Raw genomic sequence first — 23,458 nt, forward strand, 5'->3', positions numbered from 1 at the left:
CGACCCGTATCACGTGCCTTTTCACCTTACTTGCTTACCGCTTATAATTTTCCTTTCTTCCTTTCTTCCCCTCTTCAACGATTCCATTGTGTATGTCCTATAGGTTCTAGGAGTTCAGCCCCTGACAATACACCGTATTTGGTAGATTATGTCACAAGCAAGATTTAAGAGTTATTTTTTTGATAATATTTTAACTTTACCTTCCTCCCCACCCCACATCTTCTGTAAATATTTGGGATTAGTAGATAGAGGTAACTATCTTTAGTAGTATTTTACGTAACCCAAAGAGCCAGATCCTTATATACTGTTTTCTGTGGTTGTAGATTTTATCAGTGTGAACATGACGTCCCCCAACTGTATTGACTGTACCCCTGTTACGTAAGATCGACAACCGTTGTCGATCCCTGCATATATCAGTGGGACCTGAACAGATACACTCGTAATGGTATCTGGGATTATTACCGCTAATGCGTGGAGCCTGTCCCCACCGATCTATAGAATTCTCGGGCTCAGTTATTAATAAATTACTAGTTAAGAAAATATTTCAGGGCATAGATAAGGTTTCGCTGTATTAAATTAGGATTAATACAAGCCCCATGAGTTATTACTGACAATTTGATGTGGACCAGAAGCCTTGGCATTCATGTGGATAATTATGGGCTCGTGTAATTTATCATATCCAATCACAGGATATGGTATGATTCAGTAACAGTGCTCTGCCCCTCTTGTCGACATATAGAAAATAATACCATTAATAATGCCTTCAATTTCTCGGGACAGGAAAAAAACGCTGTTTCACAGGTTTTATCGCTTGGTATCAATATAGACTAGTATATTATCAAATTTACGCTACTAAAAAAACGAAACTAAGAATTATCGATCCTGTCAGGTAAGATGTCTCTAGCCGATGAGCCGTGTTAAGCGAACGGTACTTTTTGCCCATTAGTGACAACATGACCCGATGATCCATACCGCGAACATGGCTTTATTGTGTATAAGATTGAGCCTAATATAGTGCTATCGCAAGGCTTATGGGCCGTCGCTCCACGGTTTACCTACTGAAGGAACATTTGGACCCTGTCCCATAGAGTTCGACAAGGTCTCTCACATACGAAAAGTGTCTCCAATCCCAATACTAGGGCACAAATAGCGTGCCGCTCGATATCTGGCTGGTACGTTAAGTCGTATTCTCTTTCCTCGGTTCAATACGAGGAAATGGTACTAATGCGCCAAGCCTTGTTACCGTGGTCTATATATGAAAGGTACTTGATACGTACTTAGTCCACAGTCAAGTAGAGTTTGTTGTGTTGGTTTAATTGCTTTTAGTCGTATGTCCAGTTATATCCAGGGACGAGACAATAATGGCACGGTCAGGAAATAGAGCACTACCTGGTTTTGCCTCAAAATTCACCGTGGTCATGAGTTTTTTCATCGGTCAGATAAACTGTCAGGTAGGCAGATATTATATCGACATATAACTGGATCACTAAGGTTTAGCTAGGGCCTTATTGAACCAATAGAAGTGAGGGTGTGGGACAGCCCCAATTGTACAGGAAGACCGTCGTCAACCATTATCGATTACACAAATCTCTCGAAGAATATTTCGACCTATTACCGACCGCTGAGTTTTGAGCTCAAACGGCCCCTACACGGCCAAGAACAACTTGACCTGTCAGTCACGCTTGACCTTAAGAGCTATCTTCCAAGACAGGATAGCAACTCCTCATGTGAGGACTTTCTCAAGAGCTACACCGCCGATAACGGGACCGCAAATTGTCACAATACACCCGTTTTCACTTGCCATAGGCTCTGGCTCAATCCAGGACTGTGATAGTCATTTAAGAATGGTGCTATGCTAGTTATGTGCGTATTATGGGTTCACATGCTGGCACCAGGGACATTCAGGATAGGGGTAGCCTGGTTTTATCTCCTAAAGGAAACAATAGCGGTGGGGCCGTCTCTAACGATGGCGAGGTACTGTACTTCATCTAGCTCTTGCGAGCCCGCATTAAATTACTAAGTACTGTACAGTTTATTTCCTTTCTATTTATATGTAATATTAATTCTTCTTTCGTACGTTATTCTGTACACCAGGATTTATATCTCTGAGCTTTCGCTCTTTTTTTATTCCCATACATTCTTCTCTGGAATCCCATCTTGCGACTCTACTGCGGCTAATACCTCCCGCGCTCAGCAATATGGATGTCCCGGGGAACCGTACGACACAGCTGCCGAAAAAATTGTGGCGTGATTCGAGAGCTGCCTTGGAGACGAGTGAAGCAATAGTGGATGCAAACGAAAACACCCAAGAGAACCAGGCGTTCTCTCCTGTGAGGGACAAGCCATCTGCGAAACTGTCAAAGAAGGCTTCGGAGTTTCCGACATCTTCCTTGAAGCACGATATATATTATCGCGTCGAGCAGGCAGGCCCGGGATTCTTTGCGATTCGAGACGCACCTTTCTTACCAGCGTGTACGATCAAAGAGTGTCAAAAACTAACGCGTCGTAGCGTCCAGCAGCTATCACATGCAGAGCACAAAAACCTTGTTTCTCTTCTGGGCTTTTTCAAGTCAGATAGTCATGGATATCTCGTTTATCAATATGAGCACATCCCGATTTCTCTGGGCTGTATTGCTGGAGTTGTACGGCTCAGTGAGTCTGATATCGCGACTATTTGCAGAGAGATATTAGAAGGGCTACATTATATTCATTCAGAGTTAAAGATATCGCACGGCTCGATTCAGAGTAACAACATCTTGTTGACGTACACCAGTGAGGTAAAGATCGGTATGTTGGTCACCGGCCTGCGTCTTTAAAGTTGCAATAACTAATTTACTAGCCAATATCGGCGATAGCATGCTTCAGGGAATGACATTGCGGGACCGAGAGAAGGACATCAGGGCTGTGGGATCAATGGTGATCGGATTAAACGATTGTTCCACGATAGTAAGAGGGGAAGCCCCCCAGTCCGTTCCGGCAACAGCAGACCTGTCTTTATCCGCCCGTAATTTTGTAGAGAACACAAGAAAACGGACCGTCAAGGAACTCCTCAAGGTAAGCCCCAGTAGAGTACCATCTTTGATTGACGATGGCTAATTGCGAATCAGGATGATTTTATACAAATGGCAACCCCCGGTGGATCATGGAGCCTTAGGCCGTATTACTTCGAAGCTCTGCCTTTTGGATTCTACGTTGGTCCACGCATCATAGATAACCCCTGTAGGTAGAACCAGATACATAGTCTTCTAAGTCCCCGTTTATACATACTCGGATTCGCCAGCTTGTCGTAGCACATGGCCACCCAAAATTTAAATTCTACTGGACCGACCAATTTATGAACTCTACGCATACTACTAGTAGTCAACATAGCCATACTAGTACTCCCCAGATAAGCTAACCTTCGAAGAGAAGGTTGCGTTAACTTTCCTTCTGCTGATCATTGATGGTCCATGGCCATCAAGTGCAGTGGCCTTCCAGGAGAAACCTAGCGAGAAAGATCAGATTTATGAAGTCCCCAACTGTCCACTAACTTAAGCCAGACGTATATCTAGTTATGCCACGCAATATGATACACTGGTATTTAATACCTAGTCTCTAAGGGATGTAAAATGCTATGGATGAGTGGTAATTTCAGGGCCACTGTTTTGTGTATAATATCGATTGGAAATATAAAGTTCATAGTTTTTCCCCTGCTACCGTTGTATGGTAATAAAACCGTAAAGATATAGTCATAGATTGCAGTCGAGACTACGGTGGAGCCATACGCAATTACAGCTGTGCATTGCTTCACTACCTTCGCTGCGTTATTCAATGAACGTATTTTTGCTCATATGTACACACCCTGGCATGAAGCAGAGGTACCTGCAGACCCACAGGAACTGGAACCGCCAGTACGAGTAACACGTAGTTAGTATTACATCTGGTGGTGCTGTGGACAATACCATGGATCTGAAGGCTCGAGCAACCTAAACCTTCTTAAGGGAACTTGGAGAGGGAAATGAATCGATGCTTAAATGCCGAATTCTCATTTCACAGGTACTGCGAAAAATACACGCACACATATAGCTATATATATTGTATCTCGCAAAGTCAAGAGTGTGCAAGCGAAAGAGTCTATAATTATCTGTCCCAGTCTAACATGACCCACGCCCAGGATTTGGAACATGTTTCTAGTAAGTCCGACTGTTCGGACCAAGTCTCTGGTCATGGACAGAGAAATGACTGCCGTGCGAAATGGCCAAATTATAGACGTATTCGTCTTCCAGAAAAGGCCACCGAGGGCTTTGTGCGAATAGGACGGCCAGGGCCGGAATACGTGGCCTCTTGGAAGATAGGGAACATCGGGTACATTGGCTTGAAAAGATCTGAGTATTCCCTTTCTCTGATCCAAAAGAGGATTCTGAACACAGAATGGGAGTCTGTACGTACCCTTAGATCCACCGACCATGTGAACTTGATCAATCTGGTGGAAGCGTTCGAGGATGGCTCCCTTTATCTGGTTTACAACTACCATGGGTTCACAGTTGACCTTGCGAGAGTATGTGCACGGCCTCAGGTTCGTTTTACTGAGGAGGAAATTGCCGTGATCTGCAAATATACCATCCATGGGCTTCAATACATCCATGACATCTTGAATGTCGCACACGGAGATCTCTCATTGCGCAACATTGTTCTCCATGATGACGGACAAATCAGGATCGGTAAGGACCTATTCTATAGTCGGCTAATGGATCCTGACATATAGCAGCAAATATTGGAAATAGTCTCCTGAAAAATGGCCGAGACAAGCGCAAAGATCTCAAGAATTTAGGATACTTGATAGCTCGACTCAGTGACCCTGATACTGTCCTAAGGAGTGATATTGAGAACGCGAGGAACGTATCTCAACGAGGAAAAGATTTTCTTGCAATTCTCCCGTCTGCTTCATATAGGAGAATATTTCAGGTTTGTGCCAGCGCGTCATTGTGAAATGTCCGCTGATTAGTACCAGCATGAATTCTTACAGCAGGCACGTGTTGATGGGGGCTCAAGGATCTTGATTCCCCATTATCTGAACACCATCGGCTTTGCATGGCCTCTGCCATTAGCTGTGGCCGAGGAGTCCTCTGACATATAAGTCAGCGTTTAGCAGATGGAAGAGACGCTTTCTGATCTTTCGTGAGAATTCTTATGTGCCATTCTTTCCCGAAACTCGCCCTTGTTCGTTGGAAAACTAAGCACACAATGCTAATCAATATCTCTTTACCGTATTTCCGCCTCGTTTCCTACCCGGAGCCGAAGACAAGAATGGAATCTAGGCGTAGACACTTTCTAGGTACTCCCACCTGCAGAATACAATTACAGGTTTCTTGTTCGGTTTTGTAGCCATTTCCAGGAATTGATAACTCGCTGTCCATAGGCTGTAGCCAGTCCGTGTAGGATAGAAATGGTCCTATTGATATGTTTAATGTGATTAATAGCTGTATTTAGAATAAAAACCGATTTCACTCCTACCTCTCCGCCCTTTAGGGGAATAAAACCCAAACTCTGGAGCTCATTTTTTTGAGTTCGATCTTTGACCATTGTACCGATCCACAAGGGGTTATTATTCTATGAGGAAATAATATATGGATATACATTACTGTCTTAATTAACAGACAGATTTGTTATTATTATTCAGTCTGAAAACTTGGTAATTTATATTCAACATGAACACTAGATTGATTTCCAACCACTCTGATTCTATGCGGAATTTGTTCGGTCGACGCAGCTCTATTGTTTACCAGATCGAGCTTCGACTCACAATAACACAAAATTTGGACGCTGCCCTCAGCTGGATGGACGTAGGCCGCAAATGTGCACCAGAGCTGTTGTAGAAGAACGCCGGTGATGGGCTTAACCCTGTATGTGGGCGAAGTAACTCGCAATACAGCCCTTTTACTTCAACATTTGGATGAGGACCAAGTGAAGAAATGGGGTGAGGTCCATATATCCGCGGTTCATGCCTCATTTCAGGAACCATGTCAGAGAGGACTCCGTCGATGGAGCCTAATTGTATACCTCAGTCGCACAGAGGGAAAGGAAAATGATAAGAGATGGAAGGGCCTCAGGGATTTATTGGAGAACGGGTCGTTTTGTCGCACGCGTGTCAGACCCAGTTGCTTTTCTCTTTCCTGTCCTCACATCATAGTGCGTCATGTACTCTATTAGCTTATCAACAGATATCCTCCCATCCTCATAATCGACATCACGTAGGGGACAGTTTCTCTTCGCAACCAGGATCAATTGATATTGTAACGCATCCTCATAAACTTGGTTCAAATCCGGGTGGACTATTCTGGACTCCCTGCAGACGAGAAAGTAGTGCTCTTTGGACAGATCCTCAAGGGTATCTCGCAGATCGTCGCCTCCAGAGGCAGGGAATTTGTAATAGGTTCGGGACTCGAAGATGAACAGGACAATCACATATTTTGGTTCGTATTCGTACCAAATACGAAGAATTTCCATAGCTTTCCGGTGAAGGGTTATATCCGACTTGACTTTCAATGGCGCCTTGGAGATATGCTCCTCGAATCCGGCAGCAAATGGCACGTCGTTTTCCACACCCGCCATCCGATCAGGCGTCCCCGGAGGGTGTGGCTGGAGATCTATTGTATCGTCAGGAGAAAGTCCAGAAGCTGCCTCCTCAGTCTCCACGGTGTTTGCAGCTGGTATCTCGGTTTGTACTTGGGCTGAAGTCTCCTCGGAGACTGTAAGGCTTTCTTGTCTTAATGGGTTAAATTCTGCCGTGCGTTCTATCGTGGACGGCTCCCCCACGAACATACTGTGCAAAGGCTCCTTGCCAAAAAACGCAAAGAAGATTTCTCTTGTAACGGCGAAGGAAGTCGGATACTGAGAGGGTGTTTGATCTGCACCATAGACCTTGTCAATAAATAGACTTGCACGGTCATGTAGGTGCTCATTCTGCCAGGGAGAGTTGAATCGCCGGCGGGCCTTCATATCCGGCTGGCTAGTGGTAAGTGCTGGTAAGCCGGCCGGACCAACCTTAACACGAGAAAGCTGACGGATGCCTTCCTCAAAATGCCGGGCCACCGTTCGTATTTTCCCGTCATCAACACCATAGAAGTTCTCTTCACAAATGGCTCTGAACATCTTCTCAGAAGATGACCTGCTAGTGCTGGAGCCCAGAAACTCTATGCTCCGATCAGAAGAAAACTGTAGCCGATTCGCCAAGGCGACCATTCCTCTCAAGGCGGAGAAATCCCCTTGGCCCAGTTTAATAGCCGCTGATTCTTGGCTTTTCTCTTTCCAGGGCCGGGTGAAATGTCTTAGGGCATATAACCAAAGTTGGACGACGCAGACCAAGAATGGACTTGCAGAAGGTGGCGCTACCCCGAACTCATGTTCCGAGATTTGAATTTCGCACGTACGTCCCACCGCTGTTGAATTGAAGCTCCTAGAGAGAGTACCCCTTACAGTATCCCTTCTACGAAGAGGGAAAAGACGATGGAATGCCCTTGCCGGTAGTTCTAGGTACCGTGCATCCAGAGATAGCGTACGAATTGACAGTATCCTTCCGGGAACCTGAAGGAGGGTTTGTCGGAGGATCTTCCTGCCCTCACCCCAGACAAGGGGAAACAGTCGCCCCGAGTCCACAAGCGCGCATATATATGAATAATCATTCTCTGAATATGTAGGCATCCGCCCTTCAACCAATCGCACAGACGGGGCGTCAACAAGGGCAGCTTCTGCTGGCCTGAAGAGAATGGACCAGAGTCTCTGAATTTCGTGAAGGTAATGACATACGTACTAGACCAGTTAGATATGCAGAGAATCCCTTACGAGGCGATAACCTAGAGTTCTACTGTACCTCGTCACAGCGAAGGCCCAGGATACACTTTATCTGGGACATGTTGACTGGTTCCCATAGGCCAACGTATGGTAGCAGCTGATCAAAAGCACCACAGAGTGCTTCCTTTTGCTCCAGGCGTCCAGCAATCTTTCTTCGCTCGTCAGATTCGAACCTGGCCTTCCACTTCATTGCCTGAGTGTGGTTATGCTGGAGCTTGTACTGTCGGTAAACACGGAAAATGTCTCCTTCCTTGAATTTCTCACCATTTGCTGACTCCTCCCGTAGCTGAACTATTGCCTCTGGGGAGATATCTGATCCCACATCAGTAAACCCGATGAGAAGAGCTTATTGCAGGGTGTGCCGGGAACCGACCGACCATCAAGGTATAGATCCACCAACCACTGCGTTTCCCCGCATGACGCGCCCGCTTTCAAACGATGCTTTCCATATAAACAAAGGAGGAGAATATCATCACGAAATTTCAAGTTCGGTGGGTTCACAATGTCCATTAAAGCGTTTGCGGTGACCTGAGAGAGTTCAAGGCTCTCATTTAGGGCTTCCTCGCTAATGGTCGCCGCAACTCGGTACTCCGGTTCAAGGTGCTGGCAGCCGACCATGTTGAATATCCCTAAAAGTCTATCAACATTTCTTTGATCAAAAGGTTTAGAGCCCAATATGCCGTCCTTTTCGAATGTTAAATAGCGAAATTCAACTATGGCGCATCCTCGGTAGCTACGTAAACGTTTTTGGATCGTATTTAGCTCGTTGTCGGTTGCCATTCTGTCCGCATACTGGGTTGGGAGAAATGGGGTGAATAGGTATTATGTGTCAATGGAGAGTCGCGCTTTGAGTTCCATAGCTACCGCGCTGTCGGTCATGGCCCATCACTGTAGCGGTATTACCCTTACCAGTGCCACTACCCTTACTAGTGCCATTGCCCTCGTCAGTGTCATTGCACTTACTAGTGCCGTTGCACTTGTCAGTGCTGTTGCCCTCGTCAGTGCCATTGCCCTTACTAGTGCCATTACCCTTACCAGTGCCGTTGCCCTCGCCAGTGCCGTTGCACTTCCTAGTGCCATTACCCTTACCAGTGCCGTTGCACTTGTCAGTGCCGTTGCCCTCGTCAGTGCCGTTGCCCTCGTCAGTGCCGTTGCACTTCCTAGTGCCATTACCCTTACCAGTGCCGTTGCCCTCGCCAGTGCCGTTGCCCTTACTAGTGCCATTACCCTTACCAGTGCCGTTGCACTTGTCAGTGCCGTTGCCCTTACTAGTGCCGTTGCCCTCATCAGTGCCATTGCCCTTACTAGTGCCATTACCCTCCCCGAGAGCACAACAGTTCAGCTCTATGATATCAAAGATGATGGTCATCGAAACGTAGGCTGAAACTAAGACCGGGATCGGAAGAGACGTTGACTATTTCAGTCTTTTTATTGATTGAATCTGTTCTGGTTTTTCTCGGACATATTTACATAACTCTAAGAACAAATAACCACCCACATTTCAATCTAAAACCTGCTAGGATATGAAAAGATACTGTGTTCTCCAATCAGACAGTGAAAGTTTGAATTTATGAGGATAAGAAAACCAAGATAAGAAAAAAAGGAGGTAGGGAAAGATAAATCATAATCGTCAGTCCCTCGATCCATCTATCGCTCCTATATTGCGGCTGAAAATTGCCCATTACCTGATCCAAATGCACAGTTTCTGGACATGTACCAGGGTTATTATCCTTGAAAATGTTTTCCTTCCACGGCCACTCATTACTTGTTCCGGCACGCTGCACATCGCCTACCAGATATTTACCCTTCTCACTTCCATCCGACATATGTAACGGAACCTTGTTAATCATGCGCTGGTCCGCTAAACAGGTCTCCAGCTCCATTACTCGTTGCTTCTCTTTCATTAGGTCGCCCCTAAGTGCCGGTTCACATTAATAATCTGATATAACATGTACCGACGATTGTGTCTTGCCTACTCTGAATATACGCAGCCATGTTTTATTTCCTCGTGCGCTGATCTAGCTAGAGGGTCTTCTGACAGCGTCTGTCTGTGCTTGTTCTGCACTTACAACTCTAGTTGAAGGTTGTTTTTACCGCTATAAAAGCACATGCGTCCAGTTACCGGTGCAAAAATCTCCTACCAGTGTTAACCATGGATCGCTATGGCTGGAGTGTATGTGCTCACCAGAAAATTGCCCATCAACTGTACAGTAGTACCCTCAGGGAGGTTGGTGTCTGGATTAACTGGGGCTGTAGTATAAGAGATGCGCTTAGTACTGTACATGACTACATGTCAGTGAGGTGCTGATCGCCCATTTCTATGTGACCTTGTGGCCTGTACCTTATCCGGGAGCTTGTAAAGTTCGCTTAAGGTGAGCTGAAGTGTTTGGTTTGGTAGTATGGAGCCTGGTATAATTCTAAACCTAGCGGTCTGATCCAATATAAAATACGTACTCGTCTAAGTTACATATATTCACCTTTAGTCATGAAATAATAGACCTCTACACTATCTATCAAACCTGCATGATCTTCTCGAGGTTTTATTACCATGAATAGTGGGCGAGAACAGGTCATTAGGTTTTCCTGGAAATACTACAAGCCATGGCTTTTAAATTACCACCCCACATTGTATTATACATACTTTCAAGACTATGTTAAATACCGGTGGATCATATTATGGGGCATAACTATGTATATTTGACTTTTATTTCCTGAAATACTATAAGCCAAGCCTTTTAAATTACTACCCCACATGGTATTGTAGATCCTTTGGACACTGTATTAAATACCGGTGGATCATATTGTGGGACACAACTATGTATGTTTGACTTAAGTCAGTCAAGAGTAGGGGACTTAATAAATCTAGCCTTTTGAATTAAGGTTCTCTCCCCCTGATATGATCATCATGCACAAATTATACAGTAGTGGAGCCAACAGTGGAACCAACAGTGGAGTCTCTCCGTAATACAGAATTTATTTCTCGTTTCCCGGTTGCGGCCGAGCTAGAGGCTTGGTCTTTTCACTTCGGTTTTTGTTGCCTTGGCACGCAAGCCCGTTCAAACCACAGCTCGTACAAGTCGGAATTAAATTAATTACATGTTTTAAATAGCGATAAGGTTATTCATCAAGCCACTCGTCCTTATTCGATTGACGCTGGATGGTCAAGGTCGTATTGTGCACCTGTACTCTAACACGACATATATGCCATGGGTAAAGCCGTCAGGCATATGCAGCCCTACCGATATAATTTCTAGGAGGGGCGCCCCGGGCCGAATGGCACTCCAACAGTTACCGTTACCGGTCCGCCCCGGTTTGATGAGGTTTTCGTCCCGTATATGGTGTCTGTCGATCGGATGTAAAATATATGCTCCGCCCCACAAGCTGTGAACCGTGGTTAGATCTCGTCAAAACCCGCCCACGGGTAATGGGGGTCAGGACCAAAACCACTGATTCAGTACTTTTGCATACATACGACGGGAACCCGCGGGTCCTAGTGAGGCCTAACCATGGTTTATTTATGTGGATGTATACTTCTGTCTTTAATTTTACGTAAATGATCGTCTTTGTTTACTAACCATGATTTAACGAGGTAGGAGAGTGGCCTAGAACTTACCGACTTGCACATGCCGCATTACATCGTAAAATACATCGCGCAAGCCTTCCTTTTTTTTTTTTTTAACATACATCAATACAGCGCTTGCGGATTCCGGAATGTGGCTATGTTTGCCAGGAAATCAGTAATTTAGCGTGTTGCTCGGGAATCCCCCAGAAGGATAACGCTAATTTTAGATACTGTGACCCGAAGCTTGGAGCAGCCAATCCACATCCTTAGTGAGACGCAATATCTAACGGTCTCTGTAAAGAATAGGGCATAGCCCGCTCCTAGCGGCTTGGCATCCCACAGAGACTTCGCATGGTAAGCCCCTGAATCCCCCAAGAGAGGGAACACACATCATATACACGAGTGAGCTACAGTGAGGTAATGAATAGAGTGTGTCGACGTCCTTAGCGGGAGAATTGGTGTAGCTGTGACAGTCTCCTCTGCCTTCTGCCTTTCCCTTATGCACCTCTATAGGAGGATTCACAACAGTCTCCAAGCAATAACCCATTCCATAACCTATATCGTATCTAATTCCTGACCTTAGTTCTAGCCAAATGCTTTTGGTTATTTTTTTCTGTTGTTGTCAAGAGTGGTATAACTCTACGCTAGCCACGGGACAGATTCTGAGTTTTCTACAGCAATAGGAGGCGAAGTTATTCTTTCACTGGTACCTGCCAACATATCTATCAACCCTTAAAGTGAGAATCATCTGAAGAGAAATAGACTTTGACAATTTGTGTGCATGTTTCCTAGTTGTACGGATAGACTACAGTTATACCGCTATCAGTCCAGGTGTAGCCTGGGCGGCCATTTCGATAGCTCTAGCTATTATATCACTCAAAATATAGGGAAAACAAAACTGGCTTTTCCATCCTACAACGCTATCCAGAGCATGTACCTTATTGATCCCAAAAATCAAAAGGAAAATGTACAATCGAAGCGACAATTATAGACCTTTCTTTCCTATTAATACGTCCGCAAAATATCAGATTAATCTATAATCTCAACTCTTCATTTGTATTCGACAACTGTGACCTCGATATCAATAGTAACCATGGAACATCAGCTATACTGTAACAACTACCGTAGTCGTAGTTGTTGATCTGGAAGGCCACACCGTGGTTTGTGAAAAATAAATGGATTTTTTGTTGGCTTGGTCGAAAAACTGTCTGGAACGTTCTCCCGGATTGAGAGCAAAATGGGAAGGCGGATAACATCGACATGTCTCGAGGGAGTTACATGCGAGGAACCAGGCAGGGTCAGTATTATTTACCAGATACAGCACATCATCTTGGCCTTCACTCCCAATTCTCCTGACTGGAAAACATGGATCCTCGTGAGTGGTATTGAACAGAAAGAACCTGTTTGGTGAGCGGAAAAGGATAGAATCACCTGTAGGAACATGGAGAGATCGATATTCAAATTCCATAGCCTTATCCGAGGTGATCGTGACAGTGTGTGTGGATGCTGCGGATGAGATGCGGGGCCAGTTTATCGGGCTCGTTGAGATCTGTACTGTCATTGTCGGCCGACTGGAACGAGAAACACTTGGGCGATGTGTCGACAGACCAGGCGCGGGTGTAGCAAGACTGGGAGATCGGATGTTACTACTCATTATAGCTGACCCAGGTACAGAACTTGGTACTGGCTTGAATATTAACGAGTGGCTTGTTGAACCGGGTATGCTTGGCTGGTGGCTGATTTTGGAAACATCCGATCTGGACGGCGAGTAGCTTGGACAGATAAAATGTGTAGATGTCACAGTCAATCTGACCGTACTTGATCTTTCTGCTTCTAGGAGAGGTGCGATTATTTCGACATCAATGCAAGACGTATAGATCTACTATTGTTAGTTGGTGTACATCCACGGCGGACGAGACCACCAGATAAAGCCTTACCCGAGAACCACTTCCCACTGATTGAGTTGTATTCCACAGCCAGTAGATTGTATAGATGCTTGGAGCTTTCAAATCTTGAGGGATCTGAAAAGACGCTGGGCAACCAGCCTCGATCAGAAAGGGGTAAGGATTCTCTGCAAGAACTGAATTTCCTTAGCTTCCGGGAATATTATATCAACTGTTGTACTTACCTTGCCCATTTCCTTCCTTTTGGAGAGATAGAATGTCCGAAAGTCTTTTATCATCCGTGCTTCTCTCAGCTCTAGCTCCGTACCATTGAGCTCGCCCCACAACATTGGGATCGCGATTCCATAGCTTATCTAATAAATAATGCGGGCAAATCGTTGAGCCTGGCCTCACCTTTAAGCGAGGCCACGATGCTTGCTGCGAAACTATTCGTTGGGAAGGACTGCAAACGTAGGCTGACGGGTCGGTATCAATAATAGAATAAGGCTCTACATGCAGTTGCGAGCCTGGTCTATAAGAATTTGATAGTATCCATTTTATCAGGAAACATACTGAAGTTTCGTGGATATCCCAAGTGTCCGACAAGGGCATTAGTATTGGTTTCCACAACCTGCAGTCCACTTATCTGTTCTATCCAGTAAATAACCCGTCTCACATGATTTTATAATATACGTACCTGCAGCCTTGCCAATGTGGGAAGGGAATGGATAAGGAGGATGACTATCCAAGGGAAAAGAAGGAGCATCTGGCGATCAAAAAAGTACATCACTATTTGCTGTTCTTAATTTAGAGAGAAAAAGGGAGATTTTTGTCACACAGCATGATATAGGTTGTCGCACTCGTCCTATAAATATTCACAGCCTTGTGGCCATCTCTCAAGAACACACAGGTGATTCACTTCATGAGGAAAAGGTAAGACAAAACAGGCTAGGGATAACATGAATGAGAGAGTCCCAAGTGTAGTTAGCTCGTCACAAATTCAATAAAAGATAAAAGATTTCCTACGAGTTGTGTAATAGAAACCATGTATTATTCTATCTCACTAACGAAAATACATTCACATGTTCTCTTCCACTGTCATAAAAAAAATATGGACACAACCCTCTTTTCCGTTAGTATATATTCCAGAAACTGGCCAGTGGGTTTTAAAGTTTAAGCCTTATGGGTCGTAAATACACGTCCTCTTTCACTGTTATAAAACAAAAAAACCAACCTCTTCTCGTTTAATACGTATCTTAGAGCTTTGGCCAGTGGGGTTTAAAGTTAAGCCCTATATGGATCGTAAAGTACATAATTTTTAAACCCGACGAGATTTATTGTTTTGAGACATTGTAAGAAATCTTTTTTTAAAGGACCGCTTAATTTCCATTGTGCAGAATAGGAAGGTACTATTAACTACGCAGAACTTGTAAAATTAGCTTGGGTTGAATTGTGACGGCCATGGCCTACTGTGGGTTGTGTCCTTTGGAAAAGACCAAGGGGAAAGTGAGAAAGAATAATTAATAGAGAGTGAAATTATTTACACACAGTTCTACTTGAATAAATATATTACCTTAATTAATATTGTAAAATGAGACGCTTGACTGACTAAACACAGTCCTAAAATAAAAATAATAAGACTGATTGTTACATGGCACTAGATACGCGCTGTAACTGTACCTGTAGCAATTTCCCAATTAGGAAAAATTAAAATAATAGAACCAGGTAGAGATGGAATAATTTGAGCATAAGAAATATACAGAAGTAATCAGTAAACAGCACGGCATTTGTCCTGAAACAGCGACCTGTACTCAAGACAAATTTAAACCAACTGCAAAACTGTCAAGACATGGCAAACATGTCCACGCCAGAACCCGCAAGAGTACATGCCTTGTGGAAAGAAAAACTTCATAGGATCTTTGCAAAATTTCCTTACAGAAATAATAAATCAAAAGTGGAAGTTGAAATCACCATTCAATGTTATGATCGGCGTCCTACCGAAATCGCGATGTTCGTGACCTCGTGGAATGCATCACGGCAGTGAGGTCCGCTTTGAGTACCGCCTCAGTATCTAGTACAATATGCTGATGATATTTATTGATAGCTTAGTGATGCCAGCGGCCCAATTAAGTACTCGAATGCAGACGGAAAGTCACTGTAGAAAGATCTGATTGCTATCCAGGCATACATCTATCTATGTATATATATACTTATACTGTCGGAGGGAGTACTTTATCTCATACAAAGAAATATGTAGCATTATCCTCTTTTCCATCGAGAACACCGCATAGAGATAATATTTAGGCTCGTTACCTGCATAAAACTACCAACATTAATACCCAATGGCATAATGAAGGACTATCTTTCATGGGGTGAGCCAAACCTTTTATATCATCTCTTCGTTTCCACCCGCACATGCCTCCAGGCCCCAGAAACTCAGATAACGCTGTTCAGCCTCTTGAAGGCGCGCATTGACTTGAACCAAAGCATCTTCCATTCTATGAAACATCTCATACATTTGCTCTTGAAGCTGGAGCAAAGCTCGTCTAGACTCTGTGTGCCAAGCCAACTCTGCCTTGAGATAGCCGACTTCGTAGGTCAAGTTTTCAATTTGCCTCGTTTTACTCTGGAAAGGAGCTTTTGACAGCTGCAGGCGAGAGGGAAGACGCTCGATATTGGAGGATGTTCCACCGTTACGCAGGATTTGATGATCTTGGGGAGTGATCTCTTCTGCAATGGAGTACAAGGAATGGTGCGAATGTTGCTCCATATTATCGAGCCCAGAGGTACTGTAACTGAGAGATGGAAAGAAAAGGACAAAATCCGATGACAATGGGGGTTGGGGGTTTAAATATTGGTCTCCTGGTCGCTGAGGTAGAAAAAGATACACGTGACTGGCTGCAGTCCTGCCTACAACCCCTCAGGATGAAGAATACAAAAATAATTAAATATATGACCGATCACTACTGACAATTAAGATCTCTTTACAGGTGAAAGAACTATCTCAATTCAACGGTGCCGAAACAAGTGTAACAATTACCTGCAAAAACCAGAAAATCCTCGGCTAATTATTCTTCATACCATGTGTCTGACTGCTTAATTCTAGGCGACAGTGATAAAAATTCATCCTTTAACAAGTTCTGAGGGCACAATCTTTCTTCACTGGCCGGGGTCCCAACCATGGAGTCACCGCTGTCTGAATAGCAGCAACACGGAATTGCTCCTAGTGCATTTTTCAACGTGATCTGCAAGGTGTTGATTGTGGCTTCGTGTGCTTGGTTGACGACCTGAAGCTTCTTAATTATTTCTTGCTGAGTTTGGCTTTGGAGCAACAATTGAAATTCATGGACTGATTTTTCCTGGACGGGTTTCCCTTCTAGATTATACTTTTGCAAAGTCTCGTGTAATGATACCGCAGTGGCCAGGCGAGACTCGAGATCCTGGGATTTCTTTTTCTCTAGGGCGAGCTCTTGCTGAAGGTAGTCATTGTCTTCGTAGGAGTGACGGAGTGTTGACTCCAACTGCGATTGTGCCCACTGCATTTCAGCTAACTGCTGCTCTACTCGACTGCGGACCTGACGCTCCACCTGAAGAGATGCGCATTCATGGGCGATGCGAGCCTCCAGATTAGTTTTGTAGAGGCTGGAATTTCGTTCTCGGTCAAGAAAATCTTGGATCAACTCGGTGATGTTGAATCCACGGCTTGTTCGTTCGAAAGTTCCCGTCTATCTGATTGTCAGTGGCAGGTTGCGGAGGCTATGGGAAACACTTACCGACAGAGGAGGATTCTCCGTTGATGATGGGTTGAAACTGTCCGATGCCATATGGAAGATGTAAAATAAGTGTTTGTTTTCTCACCTTACTCTGTGAAATATGACTTCGGAGGCCATTATTACCCCAAGACAACTAAGTACTATATACCTTTCTTGGCTACCAGAAAAGGAAGGCCGTATCTAAGCTAATAAAGTCAAATTACAGAATATATTACAAATGTCTTTCCTTGACATATTCATCCAGCCGGCGCAACGCAAATTTACTGCCCCGGAAGGATGTGGGGAATGGAAAGAAGGTATCGCGGAAAGGGAAATTTACCGGCCAATCTTTCAACTAGCCCAATACATGGGGACTAACCATGATGTGGATATAAAGTCACGGGAAGCGGGGCAATCCCGGTTCCAAACTTAAAGGGTATTTATTATTACCACCATTGTGGATAATCATCTGTTGTACATACCAAAAAGGGGGCGTCCCGTGCCGACTGCCCTCTCAGGCCGTTGCGCTAACTCCGGGTATGGTCGGCACTCCACACCTCGTGCTCCACCTACACAACGAGCCGCAGGATAGGCTGAAAAGCGCCCATGCAAATAAAATACGAAGCCATTATCGACTGTCAGAGAAAGGGGATATTAATTTGGCTACCACTGTACAATAAATTCTTAATTTAGCTTGCAGAGATTATACATGAAGTATCAATCAAACATTAGCCCGGGTTATCCTTATGCCTCGTCTCCAACCTCTAATACGCGACAATCATCGGCACTGCGTCGCCTCGATAGGCGGCAAAGTAGGCCATGGAATTTTCTGTCGATGTATTCATACGTGTCAGCCACACGGTTAATTCGCTTTACCTCGTTGTCCATCTCTTTGCAGCATTCGTGTAGTTTTCTTTCCATGCGCTTGTTGCTTTCCCGAAGGCTCTCTACCTGGACAGGAAGGCTTTCCAGATGACGAACACGCTCTGCAAGATTATCAACTCTGGCCGATTGAACAGCGAGCTGCCTCAAGCCCTCCGTGAGCTCCTTCATCTGCAGGTCTATTTGGTCGTATTTGTTTTTTACCAGACGCAACTCGCCAAGTGTTATGTTGCTATAGAGTGATTTGAGATATGTTAGGTTTATTATCTAGCTAAGTAGAAAGGGAACTTACTCTCCGGATCCCACGGAGGGGGTTCTATCCTGAGGCCGGCTAATCCTGCATTAGTATCCGAGAAAAGACATTCGAAGTGATTCGAACCTGTTTCCTGATTTCTGGAGACTGTTTTCAAAATGGACATCTTGAGACATCCGAGCGCCTTGGCCTAAGCTGGGGGAGTCCCCTTGTATGTCTTGCCATCGATTAACGAATTCTTCAGTTGCCATTTGTGTGGGTCTATAGGGAGGAATCCGAAGACCGGGCATTTTCTGAGTATCAAAGAGGTTATAATTGAGAGGCTCATTGTCCAAGCTGGTTTCCGGCACATATTGCGGAAAACCAGACGAATACATGACGATTGGTTGGGCGGACAGCCAAAGTAGAGATCAAGGGGGGATTAAGAGCGAGGAGACGAGAAAGAAGGGCGAATGGTCTATATACTGTGTTAGGACCAAGGGCTGCCAATTTGAATGTAACCAAAGTACAGACTAGTTGGTTAGCTCAGGAATACCCAGTACAATATGTACGCAGAATTTATCGTGCAGAAATAGCCCACTAGAATACTAACCATATTATTTACTGATCATGCTGATGGTGTTTCTATCTTATAATTGTGATATGCTCTAGGCTACGAGGGTCGTCGCCAGTTAACAAAAAGTCGTCTTTTACATTGAGTGTAGACTAATGCCACAATTTTCATGATTACTATAACAACAGCGATAGGAAAATAATAGTACTAATCATATAGTAACTATTTATAAGCTCATTGGATTTTGGTTTGTCCATAAGCTAACAGAAATTTTTAGACCCTATAATCGTTCCCCTACCACGTAAAATAAAGCGAATTATCTAATAAACTATTGGCAGAACCTTTGATTAAGAAGGACAAATGATTTAACCAAGAGTATCTGTATTTTACAGGGATGAATTGACCCACAATAATCCGTCTTTTATTTCCTCTCCCATTCTTGCTTCACTGGGAGGTACCGTACGATGAAGAAAATTACACCGGCGAAGCCATTAAACTATACTATAACGGACGTTTCAGATAACTTCCTTGTAACTTTCGTATTTTTCTCCTGTTCGGCGGGCTTCATACCAGTTATGAAGGAGCAAGAAATGAAACCGTGAGAGTAAGAGATTTGACCAGCGCGGAATAGATCCATATGATGAAGTGGGAATTCTGGCCTCCAAAAAAAGTTAAAAACAACATGCCTCCGCCATGTTTCTGGCCGACTAGAAATCAAGCGCTCAGCGATTCAACATGTCTCCAAGAATTGATTCCAGCTGGCTTGACGTTGCTGTTGGTGACAATAAAACCTTCATTATTCGAGACTATGGCCAATTAGAATACATCGTCTCTGGGTTGCCAAACCCGAAGCAACAGATTCCAAAGATCTCAGTATTCCTAGGGGGCGGCACTAAAGATTCTGCTCTCCAAGCGCTTTTCCCATACAATAACATTCGAAGGACTCGATCCACTGCCAGTATTGGCTTGCGGGTAGATAACCTCTCAGTGGAGAACGGAGAGCCTTATTTATTCGTCGACGGCGAAGTGGGCCAGTCTATTTCGAGCCCACACCAGGCACAGGCTACGCCAGGTCCAGGGGTCCAAGACCACCCAATCGCATGGAAAGCTGCCTCAGCACAAGCTGCCGTCTCAACAATTTTCTCCCGCCTCGTGTTCTTATTTGCCGATGTTGTTTGTATTTTTGTCGATGATTTTCCCAGTATCAAATCATGTGCACGATTCTTGCTTGAGTGTGGAACTAAAAGATCGGCATCATCGCTTCCAGTTGCGGTGAGGCCCAGGGTCATTGTAGTAATGGGCGGCAGTTCGGATCGTGCCAGGGAACAGGCTGAGGAGTTCAAACGAGTATTACGTGATGAAAACTGTGATCACTTACCCCGATCATTCTCTGGGGTGAATTTCTTATCCGTCGACCGTTCCACCGACGCATGTTTCCGTGATCGCCTCCGTGCGTCGATCAGAGGACGCCTGGAAGATATGCGGGAGGCTCGGCGCGACAACGGGGCTCTTTTTAGCGGGTTGCATCTCCAAGGTCTTTTTGATTTGGCAGTCAAGCACCTAGCTCTATGTAAAGACTCCCCTTTTAACTTTATAAAGGCGACGCGTGAAGGAAACCCTGTTTCCCATGGATTAAGTCACCATATATCCCACTATTTCGATATAGGAAATCGAGGAGGATGTAGCTTGGGAACTCTGGTATCATCTACCGCATCCGCGCTGTTGATGGACCACTATCTCCCAGACAACATGTGTGAGTTCCGTTGTCGGCCTTGTTTTATCGCTTGTCCCTTCGCGGTCTAGGTTGAATTCTAATTTTTGCCTAGTACTAGAGCCGAGAGCTGTTTTTCGCACACTCTATCGCTCTCCCATCATCCGTGGGATGCGAGACTATGAGGGTCAGATGGGTCAGACGGTTTTCGGCACACCGGTTGATGATATAACGGGTCAAGTGGAGTCGGAGTTTGTCAGCCAGTTCTACTCGGTAGTTTCTCATGGAACGCTTACTGCCGATCACCGCCGGGATCACCTACTGACGATAAACCACGAATTGGGAAAAGTTCAATCGGCAAAGATCTGCCTCTACTGCCTAGTTCGCACTGCCCAACACCCGCAGTCTTGCCACCACGCGCTCTGCGATCAATGCGCGCAGATATTTGGATATCCTGCGCATGATGCCGAATATCAGTTCACGGTCTCTACATGTCTTATCTGCCTTTCTGGGGGTACCATGGTCATCGACGTCCTGCCCCCAACCATGAATCCCACGATTCTAGCGATCGACGGCGGAGGTGTCCGCGGCGGCATTCCATTGGAGTACCTTTTGCTGATTCAGGAAAGCCTTGGACCTCAGTGTAAGATACAGGAACTCGTTGATTTGTCAGTAGGGTCCAGCTCCGGTAGGTTTATTTCACACACGCCACCGGATGCCGCTTTCAGATAAGATCTACCCTTCTAGTCTAATACATATAGCAGGTGGTCTGATAATTTTGGGGCTGATGGGTATGGGTTGGGATGTGTCCACCTGCTCACAGGTATTTGATCGTCTCGCACGGCGTATATTCCGAAATCGACGGCGGATGATGCTTTCAAGGATCTTTCGCTTTATTCTTGGTCGAGATTCCGTACTAGGAGGCATCCTCCAGTGGGTGTCATGGCTCCTCCATGATAGTTGTTATGACCCGAGGGTTTTCGACGCTAGCCTCCGAGAGGCATTTGGGGAATCCCATCGTATCTTCGACGTAGTGGACACCGGGTCTGGATTCCACTCAAGATACAAATTTGGTGTTATCGCAACTACTATCTCTAAAGAGACTAAGTCGTTTGTTTTTGGAAATTTCAATAGTGCAGATATGTCTTTGGGAGAACATGGTCAGCTAACCCAAGAATATTTCAACTACTCTCTCCTCCCCGCTTCCTTCCCTCTTCTTTTTTTGATTATTACAGCCCCTACTAAGAATTTGGAAATATGTATTGATTCAATACAAGCCTACTATTGTCAACATGGCTGACCGTGGATAAATGCAGAACATGAACTATTTAGAGCTCATAATATTCATGGTGAACCGTTGATATGGGAAGTGTGAGTAGCCAACTTCCTAATTTTCCGTCAGTATGCTAAGTCTCCACAAGGGCTAGAGCTACAGCCGCGGCGCCATTGTGAGTACCCATAGCAGATCTTACCAGTTCCTACTACACCCTTATAATATTTTCACTGAAAGTTTATGATCTTTTCCCTTCCTTTTTTTTTTTTTCTCTTTTTTGTCCTTTTTTTATTTCCCCTTCACGTTTGCCCCTCTTTCCCTACGTGGCTAGCTCCCTGCTTTGCTACGAAAGAGAGGTTGGGAGTGTTGGGATGAGAAAAAAAAAAAAAAAAAATAAACCGAAGTGGAGCTCAATCTCTCATTTACATGGTACACTAATACATTCAAGTTTCTTTTCTCCAGCAAATCTTCGGGCCATAGGGTCTTTCCAAGATGGGGGATTAAAAGATAATTTTGCTGCTGGCATTGCTAGACGAATCAGCCGCCGAGTCTGGCCGTCTAGGACAGGAGTTGGGAGATTGGTTTCCCTAGGCACAGGAAAGACGGAAAGCGTCGGTCACCGGTCACCGCATTTTCGCCATGTGTTTAGGGACGGCTTTCTTCGCAGGGGCTACGATGCCTTGATGTCCAACTTGGATACCGAACCAAAGTGGTTAGAACTGAAAAACCAGCTTGACGACGATGTAAAGGATGACTACCTACGGTTAGACGTTAATTTGAGAGATATTCCGTGCACAATTGACGACGCCAGCGCAATGGATGACTACCGCAATCTGGTTATTGCCCAAGCTGGCACTGCCCGGCGGGCCAGGGAGGTAGCCACGGCCCTTCTTGTAGCTCGCTTTTATTTTGAGTTGGATGGCCTCTCACCGCAGCTGGTTCACAACTCGTGCTGGTATCGCGGCACAATCCGCTGTAAAGGCCCGGCCAAGAAGATTTTAGAGGCCCTCCAGAAACTCTACTCCACCGACGCGGATTTCGTTACCGATACTGGCTTCTTAGGCCAGTTTGGTGCATTGGAAGACTGTTGTGCTCAGTGTGGACGCTATGTTAAGTCCGTTTCTGTTTTTATTCATCATCCCAAAGAGCCCTTCAATATCTACATAAGGACTGGCCGACAGAAGCGGTGGAGGATTAGTGGGTTCCCGGCAAGTCTGGCCTCATTCATGGAGGTTGAAAATTTACATCGGGCCTTTGGACGACCGAGTCATGGCCGACCCGCTGCAGCCCCCTGTACCGCTTGTGATTCCTGGGACGCTCGGTTACAAGGCAAGGGCCGGAAGCGTACACGTGGGTCAGCGACGGATGCATCGGGAATAAAACGTCTCTGTATCGTGGGGGATGTCCAAGACTAGTCAAGAATAGGAAAGCTTTAGCCAATTAGTTAGGATGGTTGTTACTAGTGTCGATTTGAGTTCTCACAACCTTTTTTTTTTTTTTTTTAAGATATTCCCCACTTTTCTGCAATTTCCTTTTTTAGACTTTTTTTTCCCTCCTTCTTTTGATATTTGCCATTCTTACTGGTAATTTACCAATCGACCATGGGATCGGCGTTCCCTTGCCAAGGTCGCCAAATATTACCTACTGATTAATACAGTGGGCAGCGGTTTTTATACTGTATGGATGGCTGATTTTATTTACACTGACCTCTCGCCACCGGCGGTATAGTTTTAATACACTATGTCCAGAAAATGGTGTT

General features: G+C 45.0%; 6 protein-coding genes across 6 annotated transcripts; 2 read left to right on the top strand and 4 right to left on the bottom strand.

Annotated features, from left to right (window-relative positions):
- Positions 1-2,198: 2,198 nt before the first annotated feature.
- On the top strand, positions 2,199-5,116 carry ATNIH1004_011297 (uncharacterized protein; the record flags this gene model as incomplete). The annotated part of the gene is made up of 7 exons (XM_033575860.1): positions 2,199-2,652; positions 2,716-2,787; positions 2,840-3,054; positions 3,108-3,191; positions 4,154-4,700; positions 4,748-4,944; positions 4,991-5,116. 7 exons carry the CDS (start codon positions 2,199-2,201, stop codon positions 5,114-5,116), a joined length of 1,695 nt encoding a protein of 564 aa, XP_033421715.1.
- Positions 5,117-6,093: 977 nt separating this feature from the next.
- Positions 6,094-8,448, bottom strand: ATNIH1004_011298 (uncharacterized protein; the record flags this gene model as incomplete). The annotated part of the gene is made up of 3 exons (XM_033575861.1): positions 6,094-7,788; positions 7,850-8,142; positions 8,208-8,448. 3 exons carry the CDS (start codon positions 8,446-8,448, stop codon positions 6,094-6,096), a joined length of 2,229 nt encoding a protein of 742 aa, XP_033421716.1.
- A 211-nt stretch (positions 8,449-8,659) lies between these two features.
- On the bottom strand, positions 8,660-9,199 carry FRAS1 (Extracellular matrix protein fras1; the record flags this gene model as incomplete). Its single annotated transcript, XM_033575862.1, has 1 exon — positions 8,660-9,199. One exon carries the CDS (start codon positions 9,197-9,199, stop codon positions 8,660-8,662), a length of 540 nt encoding a protein of 179 aa, XP_033421717.1.
- A 6,462-nt stretch (positions 9,200-15,661) lies between these two features.
- On the bottom strand, positions 15,662-17,099 carry ATNIH1004_011300 (uncharacterized protein; the record flags this gene model as incomplete). Its single annotated transcript, XM_033575863.1, has 3 exons — positions 15,662-16,070; positions 16,357-17,000; positions 17,049-17,099. 3 exons carry the CDS (start codon positions 17,097-17,099, stop codon positions 15,662-15,664), a joined length of 1,104 nt encoding a protein of 367 aa, XP_033421718.1.
- A 672-nt stretch (positions 17,100-17,771) lies between these two features.
- ATNIH1004_011301 (uncharacterized protein) lies at positions 17,772-18,539 on the bottom strand (the record flags this gene model as incomplete). The annotated part of the gene is made up of 3 exons (XM_033575864.1): positions 17,772-18,141; positions 18,202-18,240; positions 18,289-18,539. The coding sequence occupies 3 exons, from the start codon at positions 18,537-18,539 to the stop codon at positions 17,772-17,774; spliced, it is 660 nt and encodes a 219-aa protein (XP_033421719.1).
- Positions 18,540-19,450: 911 nt separating this feature from the next.
- On the top strand, positions 19,451-23,114 carry ATNIH1004_011302 (uncharacterized protein; the record flags this gene model as incomplete). The annotated part of the gene is made up of 6 exons (XM_033575865.1): positions 19,451-20,468; positions 20,542-21,114; positions 21,191-21,586; positions 21,743-21,797; positions 21,848-21,874; positions 22,349-23,114. 6 exons carry the CDS (start codon positions 19,451-19,453, stop codon positions 23,112-23,114), a joined length of 2,835 nt encoding a protein of 944 aa, XP_033421720.1.
- Between the last annotated feature and the right edge of the window lie 344 nt (positions 23,115-23,458).

The sequence above is a fragment of the Aspergillus tanneri genome (assembly GCF_003426965.1).
Source record: "Aspergillus tanneri strain NIH1004 chromosome Unknown AapTan_8_pilon_pilon_pilon, whole genome shotgun sequence".
Taxonomy (NCBI): domain Eukaryota; kingdom Fungi; phylum Ascomycota; class Eurotiomycetes; order Eurotiales; family Aspergillaceae; genus Aspergillus; species Aspergillus tanneri.